General features: G+C 41.9%; 1 protein-coding gene across 5 annotated transcripts in view; it reads right to left on the bottom strand.

The window, feature by feature from the left end:
* Ube4B (Ubiquitination factor E4B) overlaps positions 1–22,728 on the bottom strand; it is a 679,226-nt gene that overhangs the window by 170,389 nt on the left and 486,109 nt on the right. For all 5 annotated transcript variants that reach the window (XM_076183024.1, XM_076183023.1, XM_076183022.1 and 2 more), the window contains one exon: positions 5,639–5,765. In XM_076183024.1, coding sequence (XP_076039139.1) covers positions 5,639–5,765 — 127 coding nt within the window. The remainder of the gene's footprint in view (positions 1–5,638; positions 5,766–22,728) is intronic.

The raw sequence follows: 22,728 nt of genomic DNA, 5'->3' as shown, positions 1-22,728 counted from the left end.
TCGGTTTGGTTTAGATAATAAAAGAGAGGAACCCATACAGGTTTTTTTTATTTTTATTATTCAGTACCGGTAATATCAACATCTTTGGACGCTTTAGGTCGTTTACGTGGAGTCCTAACTTCGTCTTCTGAATCATCATTGTCGTCATCGTCACTCCATCTCTTTACCGCCTTCACGATGAAGTCCTTCATTTCTTCTTGCCCCTTCTTCACCTTCATTACTTCTTTCATTTTTTCTAATAATTCCTCTAAATCCTAATATTAAATTTTATGGTATTCGCCAATAGACTCACACATACATACATACATACATACACACACACGAACGCACACACATACGCACGCAAGCACACACGCACGCAAACACCCACCCACGCACGCAAGCACACACGCACGCAAACACCCACCCACGCACGCAAGCACACACGCACGCAAACACCCACCCACGCACACAATATATATATATGTATATATATATATATATATATATATATATATATATATATATATATATATATGTATGTATATATTATATACATATTTAATTATATTATATATATATATATATATATATATTTTATATGTATATATATATATATAATATCATGACACCCAATATTGAACATATCTGGGTTGCGTATACAGATGGAAATGGATATACGTTGTTAGTTTCTTCGATCACTACTTTTGGGGCCAGAAGAATTTCCCTTACTTGAGGGTCCGTTGTTAGCTGGCGGGTTTCTCGCCTGAGCTTACCTTGGAGGACTTGTTACCTTGGAGGACTTGTTACCTTGGAGGACTTGTTACCTTGGAGGACTTGTTACCTTGGAGGACTTGTTACCTTGGAGGACTTGTTACCTTGGAGGACTTGTTACCTTGGAGGACTTGTTACCTTGGAGGACTTGTTACCTTGGAGGATTTATTACCTTGGAGGATTTATTACCTTGGAGGATTTACAACCTCGGAGGACTTGCAACTTCAGAGGACTTGCACCCTCGTAGGACTTTCGACCTCGGAGGACTTGCAGCCTCGGAGGACTTGCACCCTCGTAGGACTTTCGACCTCGGAGGACTTGCAGCCTCGGAGGACTTGCAGCCTCGGAGGACTTGCAGCCTCGAAGGGCTTACAACTTCTGAGGACTTGCACCCTTGGAGGACTGGCACCCTTGGAGGACTGGCACCCTCGGAGGACTTGCACCCTCGGAGAACTTGCACCCTCGGAGGACTTGCACCCTCGGAGAACTTGCACCCTCGGAGGACTTGCACCCTCGGAGAACTTGCACCCTCGGAGAACTTGCACCCTCGGAGAATTCACAGCCTCGAAAGGCTTACTGCCTCGGAGGACTTACAGACCTTCCTCTCCAAGACATGTAACATTTTTAAAATGTGTCACCTTTGAAATAGTTTAATCTAATTTATTATTAGTAACGATGATCGTCCATGGCTCAACGATGATCGTTCTTGACTCAACAATGTTCGTTCTTGACTCAACTATGATCGTCCATTGCTCAACGATGATCGTCCATTGCTCAACGATGATCGTCCATTGCTCAACGATGATCGTTCACGGCTCAACGATGATCGTTCACGGCTCAACGATGATCGTTCACGGCTCAACGATGATCGTTCACGGCTCAACGATGATCGTTCACGGCTCAACGATGATCGTTCACGGCTCAACGATGATCGTTCACGGCTCAACGATGATCGTCCATGGCTCAACGATGATCGTCCATGGCTCAACGATGATCGTCCATGGCTCAACGATGATCGTCCATGGCTCAACGATGATCGTCCATGGCTCAACGATGATCGTCCATGGCTCAACGATGATCGTCCATGGCTCAACGATGATCGCCCACGGCTCAACGATGATCGTCCACGGCTCAACGATGATCGTTCTTGACTCAACGATGATCGTCCACGGCTCAACGATGATCGTTCTTGACTCAACGATGATCGTCCATGGCTCAACGATGATCGTCCACGGCTCAACGATGATCGTCCACGGCTCAAAGATGATCGTCCATGGCCTAACGATGATCGTCCACGGCTCAACGATGATCGTCCACGGCTCAACTATGATCGTCCACGGCTCAACTATGATCGTCCACGGCTCAACTATGATCGTCCACAGCTCAACGATGATGATTCTTGACTCAACAACGTCCATGGCTCAACGATGATCGTTCTTGACTCAACGATGATCGTCCACGGCTCAACGATGATCGTCCATTGATCATCGATGATCGTTCACGGTTCAACGATCATCATCCACGGCTCAACGACAATCGTCCACGGCTCAACGATGATCGTCCATGGCTCAACAATTTTCGTACACGGCTCAACGATGATCGTCCATGGTTCAACGATGATCGTCCATGGTTCAACGATGATCGTCCATGGCACAACGATGATTGTGCATGGTTCAACGATGATCGTCCATGGCTCAACGATGATCGTACACGGCTCAACGATGATCGTTCTTGACTCAACAATGATCGTCCATGGCTCAACGATGATCATCCACGGCTCAACGATGATCGTCTACGGCTCAACGATGATTGTCCATGGCTCAACAATGATCGTACACGGCACAACGATGATCGTCCATGCTCAACGATGATCGTTCTTGATCCAACGATGATAGTCCATAGCTCAACGATGATCGCCCATTGCTCTACGATGATCGTTCACGGCTCAACGATCATCGTCCACGGCTCAACGATGATCGTCCACGGCCCAACGATGATCGTCCATGGCTCAACGATGATCGTCCATGGCTCAACGATGATCGTCCATGGCTCAACGATGATCGTCCATGGCTCAACGATGATCGTCCATGGCTCAACGATGATCGTCCATGGCTCAACGATGGTCGTCCATGGCTCAACGATGATCGTCCATGGCTCAACGATGATCGTATATTGCTCAACGATGATCGTCCACGGCTCAACGATGATCGTCCATTGCTCAACGATGATCGTCCATTGCTCAACGATCATCATCCACGGGTGTCCGCGATTTACCATATAAGTGCTAGGCACTGGGCGACCACCTCGTCGTATAATCGTCAAAACCGTCACAGTTTATTTTTAATAGTACATAGATTTTTATGCTTCGCCTTTTCCTCGTCTTGACGGATTTTATTCAGTCTCCTTTGGTCACGGGAGTCTTTCATAGCTTTCCTGATGGCGTATTTGTTTCTTCGTTTTGCCTGGTTGAACGTTTTGAAGGCCTTCTCTAGATAATACATTTGATATGTTTTGTGGTCGGCGTTTTCCGCCCGATTTCACAAAGTTTTTCCACCCGACGAAATGATGTTTCGAGAAATTTTCAGAAACGCTGTCTTCAATTTCTCCGTCAAAAAGTTCAAAATTGTCAAACATTTCGTCGGAATACTCGAAATCTTCAACTTCTCGTAGCGTCTCGTTGAATTTAAGCACTTTTCGTTGGAATTCTCGAACAGATGCGCTGGCACGGAAGGTTTTAACGTCTCTGTACAGATCTGGGAAAGCTTTTGTGTGTTCGTTACGTAACTGGGCATGCAGGTTCTTGTCATTCTGCAGTTCTGTTTTTTATTTTCTCCGGTTAACCGTAATCCATTTCCAAAAGTGGCGAAGACGCCTTTTCTTGCTTGCGTCGGGTTCCCTGGCGGGCATGGTGCCTAAGATACAAAAAAACCACCACTATCTTAAAACAACGTGACGTGGCCCAAAAACGCCGGACCCCTTTCCGTTGTCGCTCAAGCTTACTATGGTTTTGTGAAAACTCCGCGCTTTATAGTAAGTAGATTCTTTGCTTCACCTTTTCCTCGTCTTGACGGATTTTATTCAGTCTCCTTTGGTTACGGGAGTCTTTCATAGCTTTCCTGATGGTGTATTTGTTTCTTCGTTTTGCCTGGTTGAACGTTTTGAAGGCCTTCTCTAGATAATACATTTGATATGTTTTGTGGTCGGGTTTTCCGCCCGATTTCACAAAGTTTTTATACCCGATGAAATAATGTTTCGAGAAATTTTTAGAAACGCTGTCTTCAATTTCTCCGTCAAAAAGTTCAAAATTGTCAAAAATTTCGTCGGAATACTCAAAATCTTCAACTTCTCGTAGCGTCTCGTTGAATTTAAGCACTTTTCGTTGGAATTCTCGAACAGATGCGTTGGCACGGAAGGCTTTAACGTCTCTGTACAGATCTGGGAAAGCTTTTGTGTGTTCGTTACGTAACTGGGCATGCAGGTTCTTGTCATTCTGCAGTTCTGTTTTTTATTTTTTCCGGTTAACCGTAATCCATTTCCAAAAGTGGCGAAGACACCTTTTCTTGTTAGCGTCGGGTACCCTGGCGGGCATGGTACCTTAAATAAAAAAAAAAAACGACCACTATCTTAAGCAACGTGACGTGGCCCAAAAACGCCGGACCCCTTTCCGTTTTCGCTCGAGCTCACTATGGTTTTGTGAAAACTGACAATTTGAGAAAACTCCGCGCTTTATAGTAAGCAGACTGAGTGTGAGAAAGACTTGGGAGTTCTAGAGAGTCCGAACCTTAAAACCAGAAAACAATGCATTAGCGCCAGGAATATAGCTAACAGAGCATTAGGTTTCATTGCTAGGACGGTAATGAATAGAAGTGTAGAGGTAATTATTAAACTCTATCTAGCGATAGTTAGACCCATCCTTGAATATGCGGTACAGTTTTGGTCTCCGTCCTACAGAATGGACATCAATTCACTAGAATCAGTACAGAGAAGAATGACCAAAATGATACATGGACTCAGAAATTTGCCTTACATAGAGAGGCTTAAGCACCTTAACTTACACTCTCTGGAAAGATGCAGAGTGTGGGGTGATCTAACAGATGTGTTCAAGTGAATCAATGGCTTTAACAAGGGTGATGCAAACTAGGTCATCATATTAAAACAGGGCATGACTTAAATTTAAATTTAAAAAGGAAATAGGCAAAATTGGTTTACTAATAGGGTGGTCGATGAATGGAATAAACTTAGTAACCATGTAGTAAGCGCTGAAACTATCAGTTGTTTTAAGAAATGATTAGACAACTTTATGGATGGGGATGACAGGTGGTGATGGATATGGAGCTCCCTAGTGTAGGCCTTATGGTCTCTTGCAGTCTCCTTCATTCTTATGTTCTCCCCCTTAAAGCATAACCATTCTTCTTCAACTCCTATCTCCCCTCTATCTCTCACCACCTCCCACACTTCTCTCAGATTCTCCTGGTATTTTTTATTCTTTTCCTTTTCATTCAATTTGACAACTCTCAGCACCACTCTACCTCCCACAATTTTCTTCTCCCTCTACTTTCCTTTCTCCCAAAAAATTTATCTGACACTCCCCATCTCTCTCCTGTAAATATGAACATCCAGAGCTCTTCCCATCCTTCCTTTAGATAATTCCCTGTCAATCACTCTATCCCACAAATATTTATGCTAGGATCTCTTCTTAAAACCTGTTAGCTATCATCATCTCACTTCTAAACACAGCTCCAATATCTTTCTATTGGCTGAATACTACAGTGCAATCACTACTGCATGATACCATGCAGTCAATACCCCAGTATGGAGTATTACTTCACATACAAAATAATAGAACCCAAAAGTTGTCAGCCCTAAAAATCTAAATTTTACTTACTTTGATTCACTGATGACTGCTTGGCGGTGTCCTCTGTCCTCCCACAAACTCTTCATGATGATGCTTAGGTGATATCGTATAGTAAACTTATCATAAAACTCACTACTGGCGCCTGTTGACTCGACCACTGTGGGAAGGAAAAAAATCGTGGAGAGGAGAGGGTGAGAATGAGTAAGAAGGAGATGGAAAGAGGGGGGAGGATTCGATTCTATTCTATGTATTTTGGGAATTAAGTTCCCACGGGCTTTTGTAGCTAGCCCGTTTGTAGGGTGTTTGATGTATGAGTGTGTGTGGGTTTAATCACACCCACTCATACATTCACAAGATGTGCATACGTGTGTGTAACACATATGCACATCCCGGTGAATGCACCCTTCCTAAAGTGATTGTGTATGCTAATAATAATAAATGTAACAATTGATATATGGGATATTCAAAGTGGGGGTGATTCAATGTATGAGTGTGTGGGGCTTGGCCACACACTCATACATTCACTAGATGAGCATACGTATGTGATGTACATATCCACATCCCGGTGAATGCACCCTTCTTATCATTGACGGTATATGCAATTATAAGTACATGAAATATAAAAATTAAAGGGGGGGCTGACACTTCACCAGCCGACGCAGTTCGTACGGACTTAAGAGGCTGCATAGGCAGCGCACAAGACCCTCAGATGTTGTCGGAGGCCCTCTCCTCAGAAAAGCAGTTGCGGGGCAATGCTTGAGGTAGTGGTCAAGGGTGGCTTCTGGGTGGCGGCAATGGCGACATCTTCTTTCTTCTGGCGTGGAGTTGGTCTTTATTTGCCAGAAACAACGGTCCTCCAACCGCAGACGGAAGACCAGAGTTTCCACTTTTCTAGGTATGGAGTGAGGAAGTATGAGGGGCTCGTAGTCTGTTACTACCCTGTACCACCTCGCCCTTTCTGACACCTCTGCCTCCAGTCTGTGCTGAAGGAACCGTTGTACCTGGTTTAGATCCCTGGTGCGTATGCGCAACTGATTTCTGCTGAGAGGGACGACAACATCGACTTTGGGTCTTTGGCGCGAGGGGGGAGGAGAATGTGTGCGAGAGGATGGGGAAGTGGGGAGAGGGGCAAAAGGGGGGATAGGAGAGAGAGAGAATGAGGAGAGTACACAGTACAAATATACATATACATACCAACAGCTTTTTCCCCCTTTACAAGGGAGATAGCCAAAATACAAAGACACAAAATCCACTCCCCCCCCATTCCATCCCCACATACTCCACTCCCATTCACCATCCCGCCCTCCCTTTTATCCTGGCTACTCCTGGATGATGGGTCATCCCTGCTTCTTGTCCACTGCCCTGGGTCAGAAACAATGTAGCAAGACACAGTACATCCACAGCAAGGATGCTTCATTTAATTGGTGACACCTCTCTGTCCCCTCATGCAGAAAAAGAAAAGATGGGGGAAAAATCCCTTCAGGCTGTGTCAAAATATCATTCAATCTTTCTTCACTCATTCTTTCCATGTGTCCAAACCATCCCAATACTCTTTCATCAACCCTATCTCCTAACTCCCTTTCCAGCCACACTCTCCACTTTGTTTCTCACTCTATCCTGCCTAGTATCCCCCATCATATTTCTCAGGCATTTCATCTCAAACACTTTCAAACTCCTCTTTTATGTTCCACGTTTCTGTCCCCATACAGCGCTGGACCTACAAAAGGCTTTTGACAAAATACATACATACATACATACATATACCTAAGGCTTTTTCCCCCTTACAAGGGAGGTAGTCAAAAAACAAAGGCATAAAAACCATTCCCACCCATTCCATCCCTAATACATTCCACTCCCCTCCCTCTTATCTTGGCACCTCCTGGATGACAGGTCATCCCTGCATCTTATCCACTGCCCTGGGTCAGAAGCAGTGTCACAAGACAAACACATCCACAGCAAGGCCGCTTCATTAAATCGGCGACCACCCCCTTCCATCCCCTTATGCAGAAAAGGAGAAGACGGGGAGAAATCCCTTCAGGCTGCATCAAAATTTTTTCATACATACTACCTCACCCCCCCATGCCCCCACCCTTTCCACCTCATGCATCACATCATCATCCATATACAGCCCTTTTCCATTCACCCCTATCTTCTGTCCTCTCCCGTCCTTCCTCAACAGACATACCCCTCTTCCCCAAAGCCCCTTTCACCTCATCCATCCATCTCATCCTAGGTCGCCCCTTCATGTTCACTCCCTCCACACCTCTTTTACTAGTCTTTCTTCACTCATTCTTTCCATGTGTCCAAACCATCCCAATACTCTTTCATCCACCCTATCTCCCAACTCCCTTACCACCCTTGTTCTCCTCACCTCCTCATTTCTCACTCTATCCAGCCTAGTAATCCCCATCATACTTCTCAGACACCTCATCTCAAACACATTCAAACTCCTTCTCTCTTCTCTCTTGCTGTTGGCACAATCACTCCTTCATACAGACAACACGCCAACCACAGAACCGACAACACCTTCGTCGTGGACCCCAAAGAAGTGGATAAACAACAAAAAAGGAAACCTGGTTTGTATTGTATGGGAGGGGAGAAATCGTGGATGTCCAAAATTATATCTCTGCAGTGCTATTTAAATGTATTAAAATGTAATTTAAAAAAAAAAAGTCTGACTCAAACGACAACTTCAAACCAGAGCCCTCTAGTGATGCCATGCCGAACCACGATGTAAACAATCTTTGCATGACTCCTGCGACCATGAGGGAATATCACGACGAAGTTTTTTCAGGCTTCAGTAAGTACAAAAAAAGGATTTTAAGTTGAATCTTAGAGATAGAGAGGGAAATGAGCAAAAACAGGATATGGTGGGAGAATGAAATTAAAGACTTGAGGAATGAAATCGTTGGACTAATGGATTGCTTAGCACAAGGAAACATTGAAATTTCTGACCTGAGGAAAACTAATTTGGATCTAAGAAAACGAGATTAAGGAAATGAAAAAGGATATAATAAGGGAGCTGACGAGTGAAAATAAAAAGAAGAGAATTAATTATAATACCGATGGTGACAACTTAAAAAAAAAAAAGAGGTAAACAAATACAAGACTGAAAAAATCCAAGAGAACTTGGGTGAGGAAAGTATCCAAAAGATTAAGAGATGGAAGGAAAACACTGAAAATAAATCTTCAAGGAAATAGTCCAACAAATGCAGGAAAATGCAATAGACACAATTATCCAAGTAATTAATGAAAAATCAAATTGGGTCAGAGACACAGTGAATAGGAAAAAATGTATTGTGGTATATGGACTAAAAGAAAAACATGGTCTAACGAGGTAGAGAGAAAAAGAGGAAAAAGAGACAGTAATAGCAATCCTAAAAGAAATTGAAAATGGAGCCCAACATCCAGGGAAAGATGTAGATGATGCATATAGGATTGGTCACTATTCTAAGGATAGAAATTGACCCCTAAATATAAAACTAAGATCACAAATGGTAGAAGACATATTTGAAAAAGTAGGTTATTTGGCAAGGACTGAAAAGTACAATAAGATATGGATAAAAAGAGAAATGAGTATTTAGAAAAAGAGAAGACACTAAGAGATGAAGCAAAGGTAAAATAATGCGAAGAGAACGGAGACCGAAAGCAAGGAATTCTGTTGGAGAGTACAGTGCCTGCAAGGGAAATGTTCCCAAGAAAAACGCATATGAAATGTTCCCATGAGATTTGTAGGGTACTTTTCCACTGCATTCCCACTATACAAATAGTGGGAGAAGCTTGGAGTGACGTGGCTCACTCCAGACTGGCTGACTCCTCCCCTCACCCATGCGTCCCGGGATGCCTCAGTCTGCTCCCAGAGCCCAGTGAGAGAGGATCTGTGATGCTCTGCTCCTTGTTCACACTTCTCACCGACTTTAATAAACTTTGAAGCTCTGCCAAACGACTCCAGCTGATCACAATGGGACGTACAAAGCTCACTATGGAGGAGAAGACCCATGCACTCACCCTACTGGAGCAGGGAGTGCCTATGATACATGTAGCCAGCGAGCTGAACGTAAACAGAAGGACTATCTACAAGCTGAAACATGCTGCTGCTGCACTCCCTGCTGGCATCGTCCCACCAAGGAAAGCAAGCTCTGGGGGCCAAAGAAAGACTTCTCCAGACAGATAACATCTTAAAGTGAGTAGGGAAAAATCCTTCGATAAAAGCAACTGAGTTAAAAAATAAGCACCCTCAGCTGCTGAAAAATGTTGCTATTTGAACAATCCAACATAGCCTTCAAAAGGACCTGGGTTTGCCCTGCCGGCGTGCCACCAAGAAACCGCTGTTGATGGAGACCATGAAGAAGAGGTTGCTATTTGCAAAGAAATATAAGGACTGGACCCAGGAGCAGTGGAAGAATGTGATGTGTCATGATGAGAACACCTTCCGACTCGTCAGGGGCGCCAAAGTGGTGAGGAGGCTTAGAGGTGTGTCCAGGTATGACCCATGGTACACCGTGAAGACTGTTAAACACCTGGATAGTATGATGGTTTGGGGGTGCTACAGTGGAAAAAAGGGCAGGGGTGGACTGTATTTCCTCCCCAAGAATGAAACAATGAGGGTGAGTAATTATATTGATGTACTGAAAGATCACTTGATGCTTATGTGGGATATTCATGTGTGATTTTGTTATGTATGATGGTGCCCCTGCCCGTAAATAAAAAACTGTGAAAAAGTTCCTGGCAGATAATAATAGGGATGTTTTGGATTGGCCTGGTAATTCCCCCAATCTAAACCTGATCAAAAATGTATGGAACCAAATGAAAAATGAAGTGGAAAAGTCGCGCCCTACCTCGATCACCAGCCTGCAGAAGTTGTGGGTCACGATGGATGCCTCCTGCTTTGAAAACCTAGCCATTTCGATGCCAAAGAGGCTTGAACAGGTGTTAAAAACAAAAGAAAAAATGTCTAAGTACTAGGAGTAAACATAAGGATGCAATAAAACAGATGTAACTTGTACTTTTGTGGGTTTTTTTTTTATCCCAAAGAACCTAATGGGAACTTTTCCTTTGCGGCCACTGTAATCGACATGAGACTGAGGAAATAGTACATCAGAATGTGCGAACCAAAGACAGAAAAAAAAAACAATATGGAGAAAGAAAAAAATTGAAAGTGGCCTATACTGTACCAACATCGACGGATTCATTTCAGGACTGAATGAACTTAATGATTACCTGTTAGAAGAAAAACCAGACATAATGGGAATTGTGGAGATTAAACTAAGGGGTGAAATACCATCCATCGATGTTGGACATGGACTATACAATTACTGGATTAAAAACAGAGACAAGAAAAAGGGAGGATAAATCATGTTCTTGGCCAAGAAATACTTGAATGTGACAAAAATTGTGGAGGGCAAAGGTAATGAAGAACTGATCACGATAAAAGTCGAAGACAATAATATGAAAAGTAGAAAGTTTGTGCCCCCAAAAATGATACGAAAATGCTAGAAGATACAAGACAATCATTAAATGATATACTAATGGGCATGGGTAATCTGGTAATTATGGGGGACTTCAATTGCAAAGAAATTTGTTAGGAGAACATGACAGTGAGAGGAGAAGACTTGGGGGGTAAATGTACTACTGGACATGACCATAGAATACACAATGACTCAGTGGGTCAGTGAAAACACCAGATACAGAAATAACAAGGAGCCGTTGAAACTAGATTTAGTATTTACAGAACCTGAAATTGTGGATAAAATCCAATACAAGACACCAATTGGAAAGAGTGACCATATACTCATCGAGACTGAATTAAAGGAAGAAATATACATGGAGAGAAATGAAAAGCATAGGAAAAGAAGATTGATGTACAACAAAACTAAAGAAATTCTTCCAGAATGCAAACTGGGAAAATTTTTACATGGAAGAGACAATAGTGGAAGAGTAATGGGATATCTTGATGGATAATTACAAAGAAGAGGTGAATAGGCATATACCAAGACATAAGCTAGAGAGTGTACATTAAATGCTGGTTCAACAAAAGATGCAGAGGCAAAAGATAGAAGGGACAGAGCTTGGAAAAGATGGAGAAAACATTAAAAAAAAAACCTGAAAAATGGCAAGTATATATAAACTATAGAAATGAGTTTGTTAAAGTGAGAAGAGAGGAAAAAAGGAACCATGAAAAGGACATTATAGATAAATGCAAAGAGCAACCCAAGCTATTCTATCGATATGTGAATGGTAAACTTAAAAACAAACAGGAAATGGTGAAACTATGCCAAGGGAATATAGAATACACAGAAGAATTAGAAATGGCCAAAGTCATGAATAATCACTTCAGATCTGTTTTCACTAGAGAGAAAGCACAATATTGGGATGAAGGAAATGAAAGGTGATCTCCCTCCATGAGCGAGATAATAACACAAAAAGAAATAATTGAACATCTATCAAACCTTGATGTCAGGAAATCACATGGCCTAGATGGAATTGCAAATTATATTTGAAAAGGATGCAAAGAAGAATTAACGGACAAAATACATAACATATTAACCACTTCCATACGGTGACGCCTACGTAGGCGTCATAAGGAGCAAGTGGGTACGCAATGATGACGACGTCAGCGTCTTGATTATATTTACAGTAAACTCGCGCTTATCCGAACGCGTTTTAACCAAATAATTGCATTAACCGAACATTTTCTCAATACGGTAGCCATCGCTTCAACCGAACATTCACATGGTAAAATAATCACCATTCCAAAACCGAACAAAGACCCAACAATCCCAACATCGCACCGCCCAATCACACTTCTCTGCACCCCCTCTAAAGTCATTGAACGCCTAATACTTAAACTTGTCACACCATATATTCCCCTTGCTGACTCACAACACGGTTTTAGGCCACTACACTCCACAAACACTCTTCTGACAAACCTCACACAAAGAATTTTAGATGGCATCAATTCAGATAGGCCCCACCACAGAACACTTCTTATAACATTGGACATTAGTAAAGCTTTTGATGCTATCCCCCGCCACAACCTAACAAATAAAATATATAACACAGACATGCACAATAACACCAAAAGATGGCTGGCCAATTATCTGGCAGGCAGGAATGCTCATGTGTCATATAATGGCCAATCATCGCACATCAGAAACATTAAGAATGGAGTACCACAGGGCTCAGTTCTATCCCCCACATTATTTAATCTATACATGCATGACTTACCCACACCAGACACCTCAGAAATACAAATCTCTTCCTACGCAGACGACATAACAATCACATGCACACATCGTAACACAGACAAAGCTGCAGAAATAATCCAGCCTTACCTTGACACACTCAACACATGGTTCATCACAGACTCAAAATAGCTCCAACCAAATCTACAGCAACACTTCTCACCAACTGGACAAAAGAACACAAATACATACCTCATCTCTACATCAACAACACTCTAATACCACACACAAACACACCGAAAATTCTTGGTGTAACATACGATACATCCATGTCTTTCAAACAACACCTCACAAACATAAAAAACAAATGCACACCTAGACTTAACGCACTTAAGTCAATCACTGGAACAACATTTGGACAAAACAAAGAAACTAATATAACAATATACAAACAATTCATACGCTCAGTGATGAATTATGCGAGTCCTGCATGGGCTCCTAATCTCAGTGAGACACACCACAACACCCTTCAAATCATACAAAACAAAGCCCTAAAAACAATTACAGGCTGCACAAATACAACACCTACAGACCATTTACACCATGAAACAAAAGTCCTCAAAGTCAAGGACCACCTCGACATGAGAAGCACACAAACACTTGCTGCAGCCACCACAAACACATCACACCCGCTACACTACATAGCAGAACACCCACACACATCAAGAAACATTAAAACAACACCCAAAGACCTGTATCACACACAGATACTCTCTTCTCTTCCTCCACAACCACCAAATACCAGCCTCCGGAAACATATTCATAATCATATCACTCACCGCTCCATTAACACACTGAAAGACAACACACTGCTGCATGCCAGACCCCCTGATATCCACCCTTCTGAATCCTCTCTCCCACGAAAGGACAGAGTCCACTTGGCCAGACTGCGATGCGGTCACCACCCAGCACTTCTAAGCTACCAGAAGAGGCTGGACGACCGTGTTGTGAACAGCTGCCCAGGATGTAACACTTCACCCCATACCATACAACACATAATGGAAGACTGCATTATACACAATCATGCATGCAAACAACACAACATACACTCTATAAAGGATTTGTGGGAAAACCCAGTTTTGGCTGTGGACTTCCTTGGGGAGACGGGACTGCTCGGACAGACAGTCTAGGGAACGACAACAACAACAACAACCGAACATTCAAACACCCCGCCGCCTATTCCGCCACCCCTGTGCCACCCGCAAGCTTCACCAAGTGCTCACACGGTGGCAGCACACTCCATGTTTACACCTGATCGGCTGTTTGGTGGTACGTACATTCGTGAGTCCTATCAGTGACGATACAGTATCACAAGCTCTCCTTAAACATTTTCTCTTTATACTCTATAGAATATGTTTATGAACTATTATAAGCATTTCCATGTGTATGTTAAGTTTACAGGTACGAATATTGCAGCTGACATTACCGCATAAAACTCTACGGGAATGAAACACATAAAGTCGGATTAACCGAACATTTCAGTTAATCGGACATTTCTAATCCCCCTTGGAGTTCGGATATGTGGAAGTTTACTGTATTGTAGTCGTACCTACGTAACCTCCATTCTCCCTAAACTGGCTTCATCATATTTTCTATGGTTATCAAAATTCACGGGTGAAAGAGAACGAATGATTGAGCACTGACTTTATTTTTTATAATGCAATTATTATGACGCAACATCGCACGTCAGGCAGCTAATGCTGCCACACATGAGATGTGCCCCGGAGTGAAGAGGTTAAGTTGCTCACTTAAAGAAGGAAAAATACCAAAAGACTGGAAAAACGCTAACATTGTCCCAATATATAAAGGAGGAAACAAGGAAGAACCAACTAACTATAGACCAGTCTCACAAGCATTATAGCCAAAATTTGTTAGAAAATCATCAAGAATAGATGGGTAAACATCTGGAAGACAATAACATAATAAACCCAAGACAATTTGGGTTCAGACAAGGAAGATCATGTACCACAAACTTAATATGTTTCTACTCAAGATTAATAGACATAGTGCAAGAAAAGAATGGATGGGATGATTGTGCCTTCCTGGACTTACAAAAACCTTTTAACAAAGTACCACAAAAAACCTGGAACATACAGTAGGGATAAAAGGGAACCTACTAAAATGAATGGAGGACTTCCTGATTGGTAGAAAGATGAGAGTAGTGCTCAAGGAAAAATATTCAGGTTGGAAAGAGGTCATCAGTGGAGTACCGCAAGGATCTGTATTGGAACCAATAATGTATTCTATTTATGTGAATATGTGAAATGTTACATGAGCTTCTTTGCAGACAACGCCATACTGTTAAGGAAAGTAAAAACTGATAAGGATTGTAAATCACTGCAGCAAGACCTGAATAAAGTATGGAACTGGAGTCAGAAATGGGAAGTGGACTTCAATATTAACAAGTGTAGCATAATGGAGTTTGGAAAAAGCAAAACTAGAATATCAGGACAATATAAAATTGGAAACAAAAGAGATCCGATAAAGATTTGAGGGTAATTATCTCAAACGACTTGTCCTATGATAAACTGATAAACAAAATTGTCGGAGAATCCTTCAACTTGCTAATATCATTAAAAGTGGCATTTACATATTTGGATGAAGAAATTATTTTAAAAATATTGGTCACACTGATAAGGCCTAGACTAGAATATGTGGCAACATTGTGGTCACCCAGTACAAAAATGAATATAAACAAAATAAGAGGGAATCCAGAGAGCAGCCACAAAAATGGCACCTGCACTTGCAAACTTGTCATATGAGGAGAGATTGGCTAAACTGGAGTTTCCGACTCTGGAGCAAAGAAGAGAGGTGACCTACTGACCATCTACAGAATCATGAAGGGTACAGAAATACTCGATAGAGAGGACTTGTTAAACTGGGACAAGAGAAACACAAGATGACATGGAAAGAAAATAAAAAAACAGCTACAGAAGAGATCTGAAGAAAAACAGTTTTCCACATAGAGTGGACACTTGGAACAAACTGGACAAAAAATAATGTGCGCAAAAACCATTCATGAATTTAAGAGGATACTAGACACTGCGAGATACAAAGGTGGGACGCCACAAATGTAGCTCCCCTTCCCACAAAATACAACTAGGTAAATACAATCCCCTCTTAGCATCCATTCCCAAATGTCTATTCCTCATTACACTTTTTAAGCCACCAAGGCATTTACTCGCTTCTCTCAATCTACATTCTACCTCCACCTCCACTTCACCCTTTCCTGCCACATTCGCACCCAAGTATCTAAAACTATCCACTTTCTCCAGTTGCTCTCCCTTAATGCACACTTCCAGTCTGCTGCCACTTTCACCACTTGTACATCTCATCACCTTACTTTTACCCACATTTATCTTCAGCTTTCTACTGTCACACACGCTCCCAAATTCTGTCACTAACTTCCTCAATCCCTCCTCTGATCCTGCTACAAGTGCAGTGTCATCTGCAAACAACAGCTGGCTCACCTCCCACTTTTCTCCATTTTCTTTAAACATCTCCAATCCCTGACCCACCACCCCATCCATGAATAATTTGAACAGCCAGGGCGACATAACACATCCCTGATGAAGTCCCACCTTTACCTCAAACCACTCACTCTCTCCATTTCTAATCCTGACACATGCTCTACTAATCTCATAAAAACTCTTGACAGCTCCCAGAAGCTTTCCTCCTATCCCATATATCTGCAAAACCTCCCATAGTGCCTTCCTCTCTACCCTGTCGTAAGCCTTTTCCAGATCCATAAAAGCCCAAAAAAACATCCTTACCTTTTCCTATAGCTTTTTCACATATCTGTCTTACCACAAAATTCTGATCTACGCAACCTCTGCCTATCCTAAATCCACACTGTTCCTCATCAATTACTCCCTCTGTTCCTTTCCTAATCCTCTCAAAGTACCACATAAAATACTACCAAGAAAAATTGAAATAGGTGGAATACAAGGAAAATTATTGGAATGGATGAAAGACTTCTTGGAAGGAAGAAAAATGAGTGATACTTAGAGAAAAGAACTCAAATTGGGTAAATATGGTAAGTGGAGTACCCCAAGGCTCTGTGTTGGCTCCGATAATGTTTGCTGTTTATATAAACAACATGGATGAGGGAACTGAATGTTATATAAACTTCTTTGCAGATGATGGGAAACTATTGAAGAGAGTGAGTAACTTAGAAGATTGCAAATCTTTTGAGGAAGACCTGGACAAAGTCTGGAATTGGAGTAAAAAGAATGAAGTGAATTTCAACATTAAAAAATGTAGTATAATGGAATTTGGAAAAAGTAAAAATAGAATATCTGGTCAATACAAAATTGGAACAAAGGAAGTTACAAAAGGAAGTTACAAAAGTAAACTCAGAAAGAGACCTAGGAGTAATTATCTCAAATGACACGATGATACCAGACAAACATGTAAACAAAATAGTTGGAGAAACCTAGAATTTAATAAGATCAATGAAAGTGGCCATTGACTACATGGACAAGGAAATGGTCAAGAGAATAATAGTTACACTGATAAGACCAAAATTGGAATATGCAGCATCACTATGGACAACCAGTACAATTGAAAATATAAAGAAATTTCTAAAGAATTCAAAGAGCAAAAAGATGGCACCAACACTTAGCAAGTTGACATACGAACAAAGATTGGATAAACTAAACTTATTAACTCTGAAGCAAAGAAGAGAAAGAGGCGATTTGATAACCACCTATAGAGTTATGAAAGGGATGGAAATCCTTGATAGGGATGATCTACTTAAATGGAACAGAAGAAATACAAGAAGACACAAGAAGAAACTTAAGGACAGTTACAGAAGAGATCTGAAAAAGAACAGCTTTCCAAATAGAGTAATAGATACATGGAATAAATTGAAAGAGAAAACAGTGAGTGCTAAAACTATACATGACTTTAAGAAAGAACTGGATGCGGAAAGATACAACTGCGGGTCTCTACGAGCATAGCTCTTCTGCAAAATACAACTAGGTAAAATACAATCTCTTCTTACCATTCATTCCCAAATATCTATTTTTCATTACACTTTTCAATCCCCAAGGCATTTACTTACTCTCTACATTCTACCTCCACCCCCACTCCTCCCTTTCCTGCCACATTCGCACCCAAGTATCTAGAGCTGTCCACTGCCTCCAGTCTTTCTCCCTTAATACTTACTTCCAATTTGCTGCCACATTCTCCCCTTGTACATCTCATCACCTTACTTTTACCCACATTTATCTTCAAAGTGTGCAAAGATGGTGTGCAAAGATGGTGTGTGCAAAGATGGTGTGTGGAACAAGAAGGACAGGAGGAAATAGAAGGGTAGTGAATGGTGGGATGAGGAAATGAAGAAGGTTGTAGAAGAGAAGAAGTGAGCTTACACAGATTGGTTACAAAATAGGACGAGGGAGTCATATGAGAGGTACAAAGAAAAGAAAAGAGAAGTAAAGAAAAAGGTAAAGGAGGCAAAGAGGAGAGCAGATGTAAAATGGGGTAAGAGTATGACAGAAAATTTTGAAAGTAATAAAAAGATGTTTTGGAAAGAAATTAAAAGAGGAAGAGGAGGCGAATCAAGTAGAGAAGAAAAGGTAAAAGGTGCAGATGGAGAGATGATAATGGAGGAGAAGGCAGTAAGGGGAAGATGGGCAGAATATTTTAGGGAGTTGCTAAATGTGAAGGAGGATAGGGAGGGAAAGATAGCTGCAGTGGGAAATGCTAAGAAAATGAGAGTGATGAGTGAGGAAAATGGAGGAGAAATAGGGAAGGATGAAGTGAAGGCAGCAGTTAAGATGATGAAAGCAGGTAAGGCACCTGGGTTGGATGGATGCCATGCAGAATGTCTTAAAAAAGGAGGTACAGTGATGGTGGACTGGTTGGTGAGGTTATTTAATGTTTGCTGGAGAGAAGGTAGAGTGAAGGAGAACTGGAGGAGTGTTTGAATAGTTCCACTTTACAAGGGAAAGGGGTACAAGTGTGAATGTAGTAGTTTCAGAGGGATTAGCTTGTTAAGTGTAGTTGGGAAGGCTTATGGGAGGATCTTGATTGAGAGGATTAGGAGAGGAACAGAGGGAGTAATTGGTGAGGAACAGTGTGGATTTAGGACGGGTAGAGGTTGTGTAGATCAGATTTTTGTGGTAAGACAGATATGTGAGAAAGCTATAGGAAAGGGGAAGGATTTTTTTTGGGCCTTTATGGATCTGGAAAAGGCTTACGATAGGGTAGACAGAAAGGCACTGTGGGAGGTTATGCGGATATACGGGATAGGAGGAAAGCTTCTGGGAGCTGTCAAGAGTTTTTTTGAGAGTAGTAGAGCTTGTGTCAGGATTAGAAATGGAGAGAGTGGTTTGAGGTAAAGGTGGGACTTCGTCAAGGATGCGTTGTCACCCTGGCTGTTCAACTTGTACATGGATGGGGTAGTGCGAGAGGTAAATGCAAGGGTAGTGGGTCAGGGATTGGAGATGGTTAAAGAAAATGGAGAAAAGTGGGAGGTGAGCCAGCTGTTGTTTGCGGATGACACTGCGCTTGTGGCAGGATCGGAGGAGGGATTGAGGAAGTTGGTGACAGAGTTTGGGAGAGTGTGTGATAGAAGAAAGCTGAAGATAAATGTGGGTAAAAGTAAGGTGATGAGATGTACAAGGGGTGAAAGTGGCAGTAATCTGGAAGTGAGCATTAACCCCTTCCATACGGTGCCACATACGCGAGGCTGCCATATCGGCGTCTTGATTATATTTATTGTAGTTGCCCCTCCGTAATGACATACTCTCTAAACTGTAATCACATTTTCTATGGTTATCAAAATTCACGGGTGAAAGAGAGAACGGTCGATATAAGCGGTGACTATATTTTATGATGCGAGTATTATTACGACACGTCGTACGGCTGGCATCGGCTGCTTCCCGCGAGATTTAAGGCCCGTACTGAAGAGGTTAAGGGAGAGCGACTGGAGGAAGTGGACAGTTTTAGATACTTGGGTGCAAATGTGGCAGGAAAAGGTGGAGTAAAGGTGGAGGTAGAATGTAGATTGAGAGAAGAGAGTAAATGCCTTGGTGGATTAAAAAGTGTAATGAGGAATAGAAATTTGGGAATGGATGCTAAGAGGAGACTGTATGAAGGAGTGATTGTGCCAACAGCACTGTATGGAGCAGAAACATGGAACATAAGAGAGGAAGAGAGGAGCTTGAATGTGTTTGAGATGAAGTGTCTGAGAAATATGATGGGGGTTACTAGGCTAAATAGAGTGAGAAATGAGGAGGTGAGGAGGAGAACAGGGGTGGAAAGGGAGTTGGGAGATAGGATTGATGAAAGAGTATTAGGATGGTTTGGACACATGGAAAGAATGAGTGAAGAAAGACTAATAAAGGAGGTATGGAAGGCAGATGTGGAGGGAGTGAACATGAGGGGACGTCCTAGGATGAGATGGATGGATGGGGTGAAGGGGGCTTTGGGGAAGAGGGGAATGTCTGTTGAGGAAGGACGGGAGAGGACAGAAGACGGGTGAATGGAGAATGGTTGTATATGGAAGATGTTGTGATGCATGAGGTGGAATGGACAGGGTGAGGTAGTGTGTGAGAGCAAAATTTTGATGCAGCACGAAGGGATTTCTCTCCGTCCTCTCATTTATAGGGGGGGGACGGAGAGGGGGGTCGCCGATTTAACCCCTTCCATACGGTGCCGCACACGTAGGCATCATGAGGAGCAAGTGGATTCGCGACGCTGCCATATCGGTGTCTTGATTATATTTATTGTAGTCGCCCCTGTGTTTTTACATTCTCCCAAATGTGCCCTGAATCCCATTCTCTGTGGTTTTCAAAATTCGCGGGTGAAAGAGAGAACGATCGATATAAGCGGTGACTATATTTTATGATGCGAGTATTATTACGACACGTCATACGGCTGGCATTGGCTGCTGCCCGCGAGATTTAAGTCCGGAGTGAAGTGGTTAATGAAGCGGCCTTGCTGTGGATGTGCTGTGTCTTGCGACACTGCTTCTGACCCAGGGCAGTGGACAGGGTGCAGGGATGACCTGTCATCTAGGAGGTGCTAAGATGGGAGGGAGGGTGGAGGAGTGTGGAGTGTTTTCAGGGATGGAATGGGTGGGAATGATTTTATGCCCTTTTCCTTTTTGGCTACCTCCCTCGTAAGGGGGAAAAGCCTTGATATATGTATGTATGTATCTTCAACATCTTTCATTTGCACACCTTTCCAAACTGTCACTAACTTCCTTGATCCCTCCTTTGATCCTGCTACAAGCGCAGTGTCATCAGCATACAATAATTGACTTATCTCCCATTTTTCTCAATTTTCTTTAACCATCTTCAATCCCTGGCCCAATACCCTTGCATTTACCTCTCGCACCACCCCATTCATGTATAAATTGAACAGCCAAGGTGACAGTATGCATCCCTGGCAAAGTCCCACCTTTATCTCAAACCATGCACACTCTCCATTTCTAATTCTAACACTCATAAAAACTCTTGACTGTTTGTAACAGCTTTCCTCCTATCCCATATATCTGCAATACCTCCCACAGTTCCTTCCTGTCTACCCTGTCATAAGCCTTTTCCAAATCCATAAAGGACCTATAAAGTATCCATACCTTTTCTTAAAGCTTTCTCACATATCTGTACTGGAAGCGTGTATCATAATTGTAATGTTATATAATGTGTTGCATATGTAGCATTATGTTGATACATTAAGTATGTGCAACATGGTTTGTATTCCCTGCCAATGAATTGATATTCCCACATGTTTAAGCGTGGGACACTATGTAAAGGTAGTGTTGATCCTGCCTTGGTTGAGGGCACACGCACTTGTATAAAATACATTTGTGTTAGGGTTATATCTTAAATTATATCATCAACTCTTTTGATGTCCAGCATGCACATGCACGCACACTACAGAGAGATCTGAACAGGGTCTGGGAATGGAGTCAGAAGTGGGAAGTGGACTTCAACATAAAGAAATGCAGCATAATAGAATTTGGAAATATATATATATATATATATATATATATCAGGACTATTAAATTGATGAAAAAGTAATAAAAGTGGGATGTGAAAAAGACCTGGGAGTGATCATCACAAAACATATGCCCCCTTACAATCTTATAAACAAAGTTGTTGGCGAAACCTATAAATTACCAAGATCAATAAAACTGGCTTTTACTTGGATGAAGAAATGGTAAAGAAAATATTAGTCGCACTAATAAGGCCTAAATTATGCAGTGACTCTATGGTCACCCAGTACTAAAAAGAATCTAAAGAAAATTGAGAGAATCCAGACAGCATATATGAAGATAGCCCAACAGTATCAAAACTGTCATATGAAGATTGTCAAAACTAGAACTACCAACTCCGGAACAAAGAGAAAGAAGTGACTCATTGACTATCTACATAATTATGAAAGGTGAAGTCCTTGACAGAGATGATTTAAAACTGGGATTAGAGAAACACACATGAAAAAAAAAAAACTCAAAAAGGACAGTTATAGAAGGGAAAAAAAAAAAAAAAAAAAAAACAGTGGTGGATGTATGGAATATATTATCTACCTAGTTGTAATATACGGGAGGGGAGCTATGCTCGTGGTGACCCGTCTTTGTATCTCTCCGCATCAAGTTATATCTTAAAATCTTGTATAGTGTTAGCACATACTGTTTTGTTGTCTAATTTGTTCCATGTATTTATTGCTCTGTGTGGGAAACTGTTCCTTTTCAAGTTTTTTCTATAACTATCCTTTTTCAATTTTTTTCCGTGTCCTCTTGTTTTACCATTTTCCCACACTAATAGGTCGTTCCTGTCTAATACTTCCATTCCTTTCATTATTCTGTAGATAGTTAGCAAATCTCCTCTTTCTCTTCTTTGTTCCAGATTTGGTAGGTTCAAT

Source organism: Oratosquilla oratoria, chromosome 3 (assembly GCF_046742065.1).
Source record: "Oratosquilla oratoria isolate Oo_2021 chromosome 3, ASM4674206v1, whole genome shotgun sequence".
Taxonomy (NCBI): domain Eukaryota; kingdom Metazoa; phylum Arthropoda; class Malacostraca; order Stomatopoda; family Squillidae; genus Oratosquilla; species Oratosquilla oratoria.
Note: the sequence above shows the minus strand (reverse complement) of the source record. Positions and strands in the feature narration are given on the sequence as shown.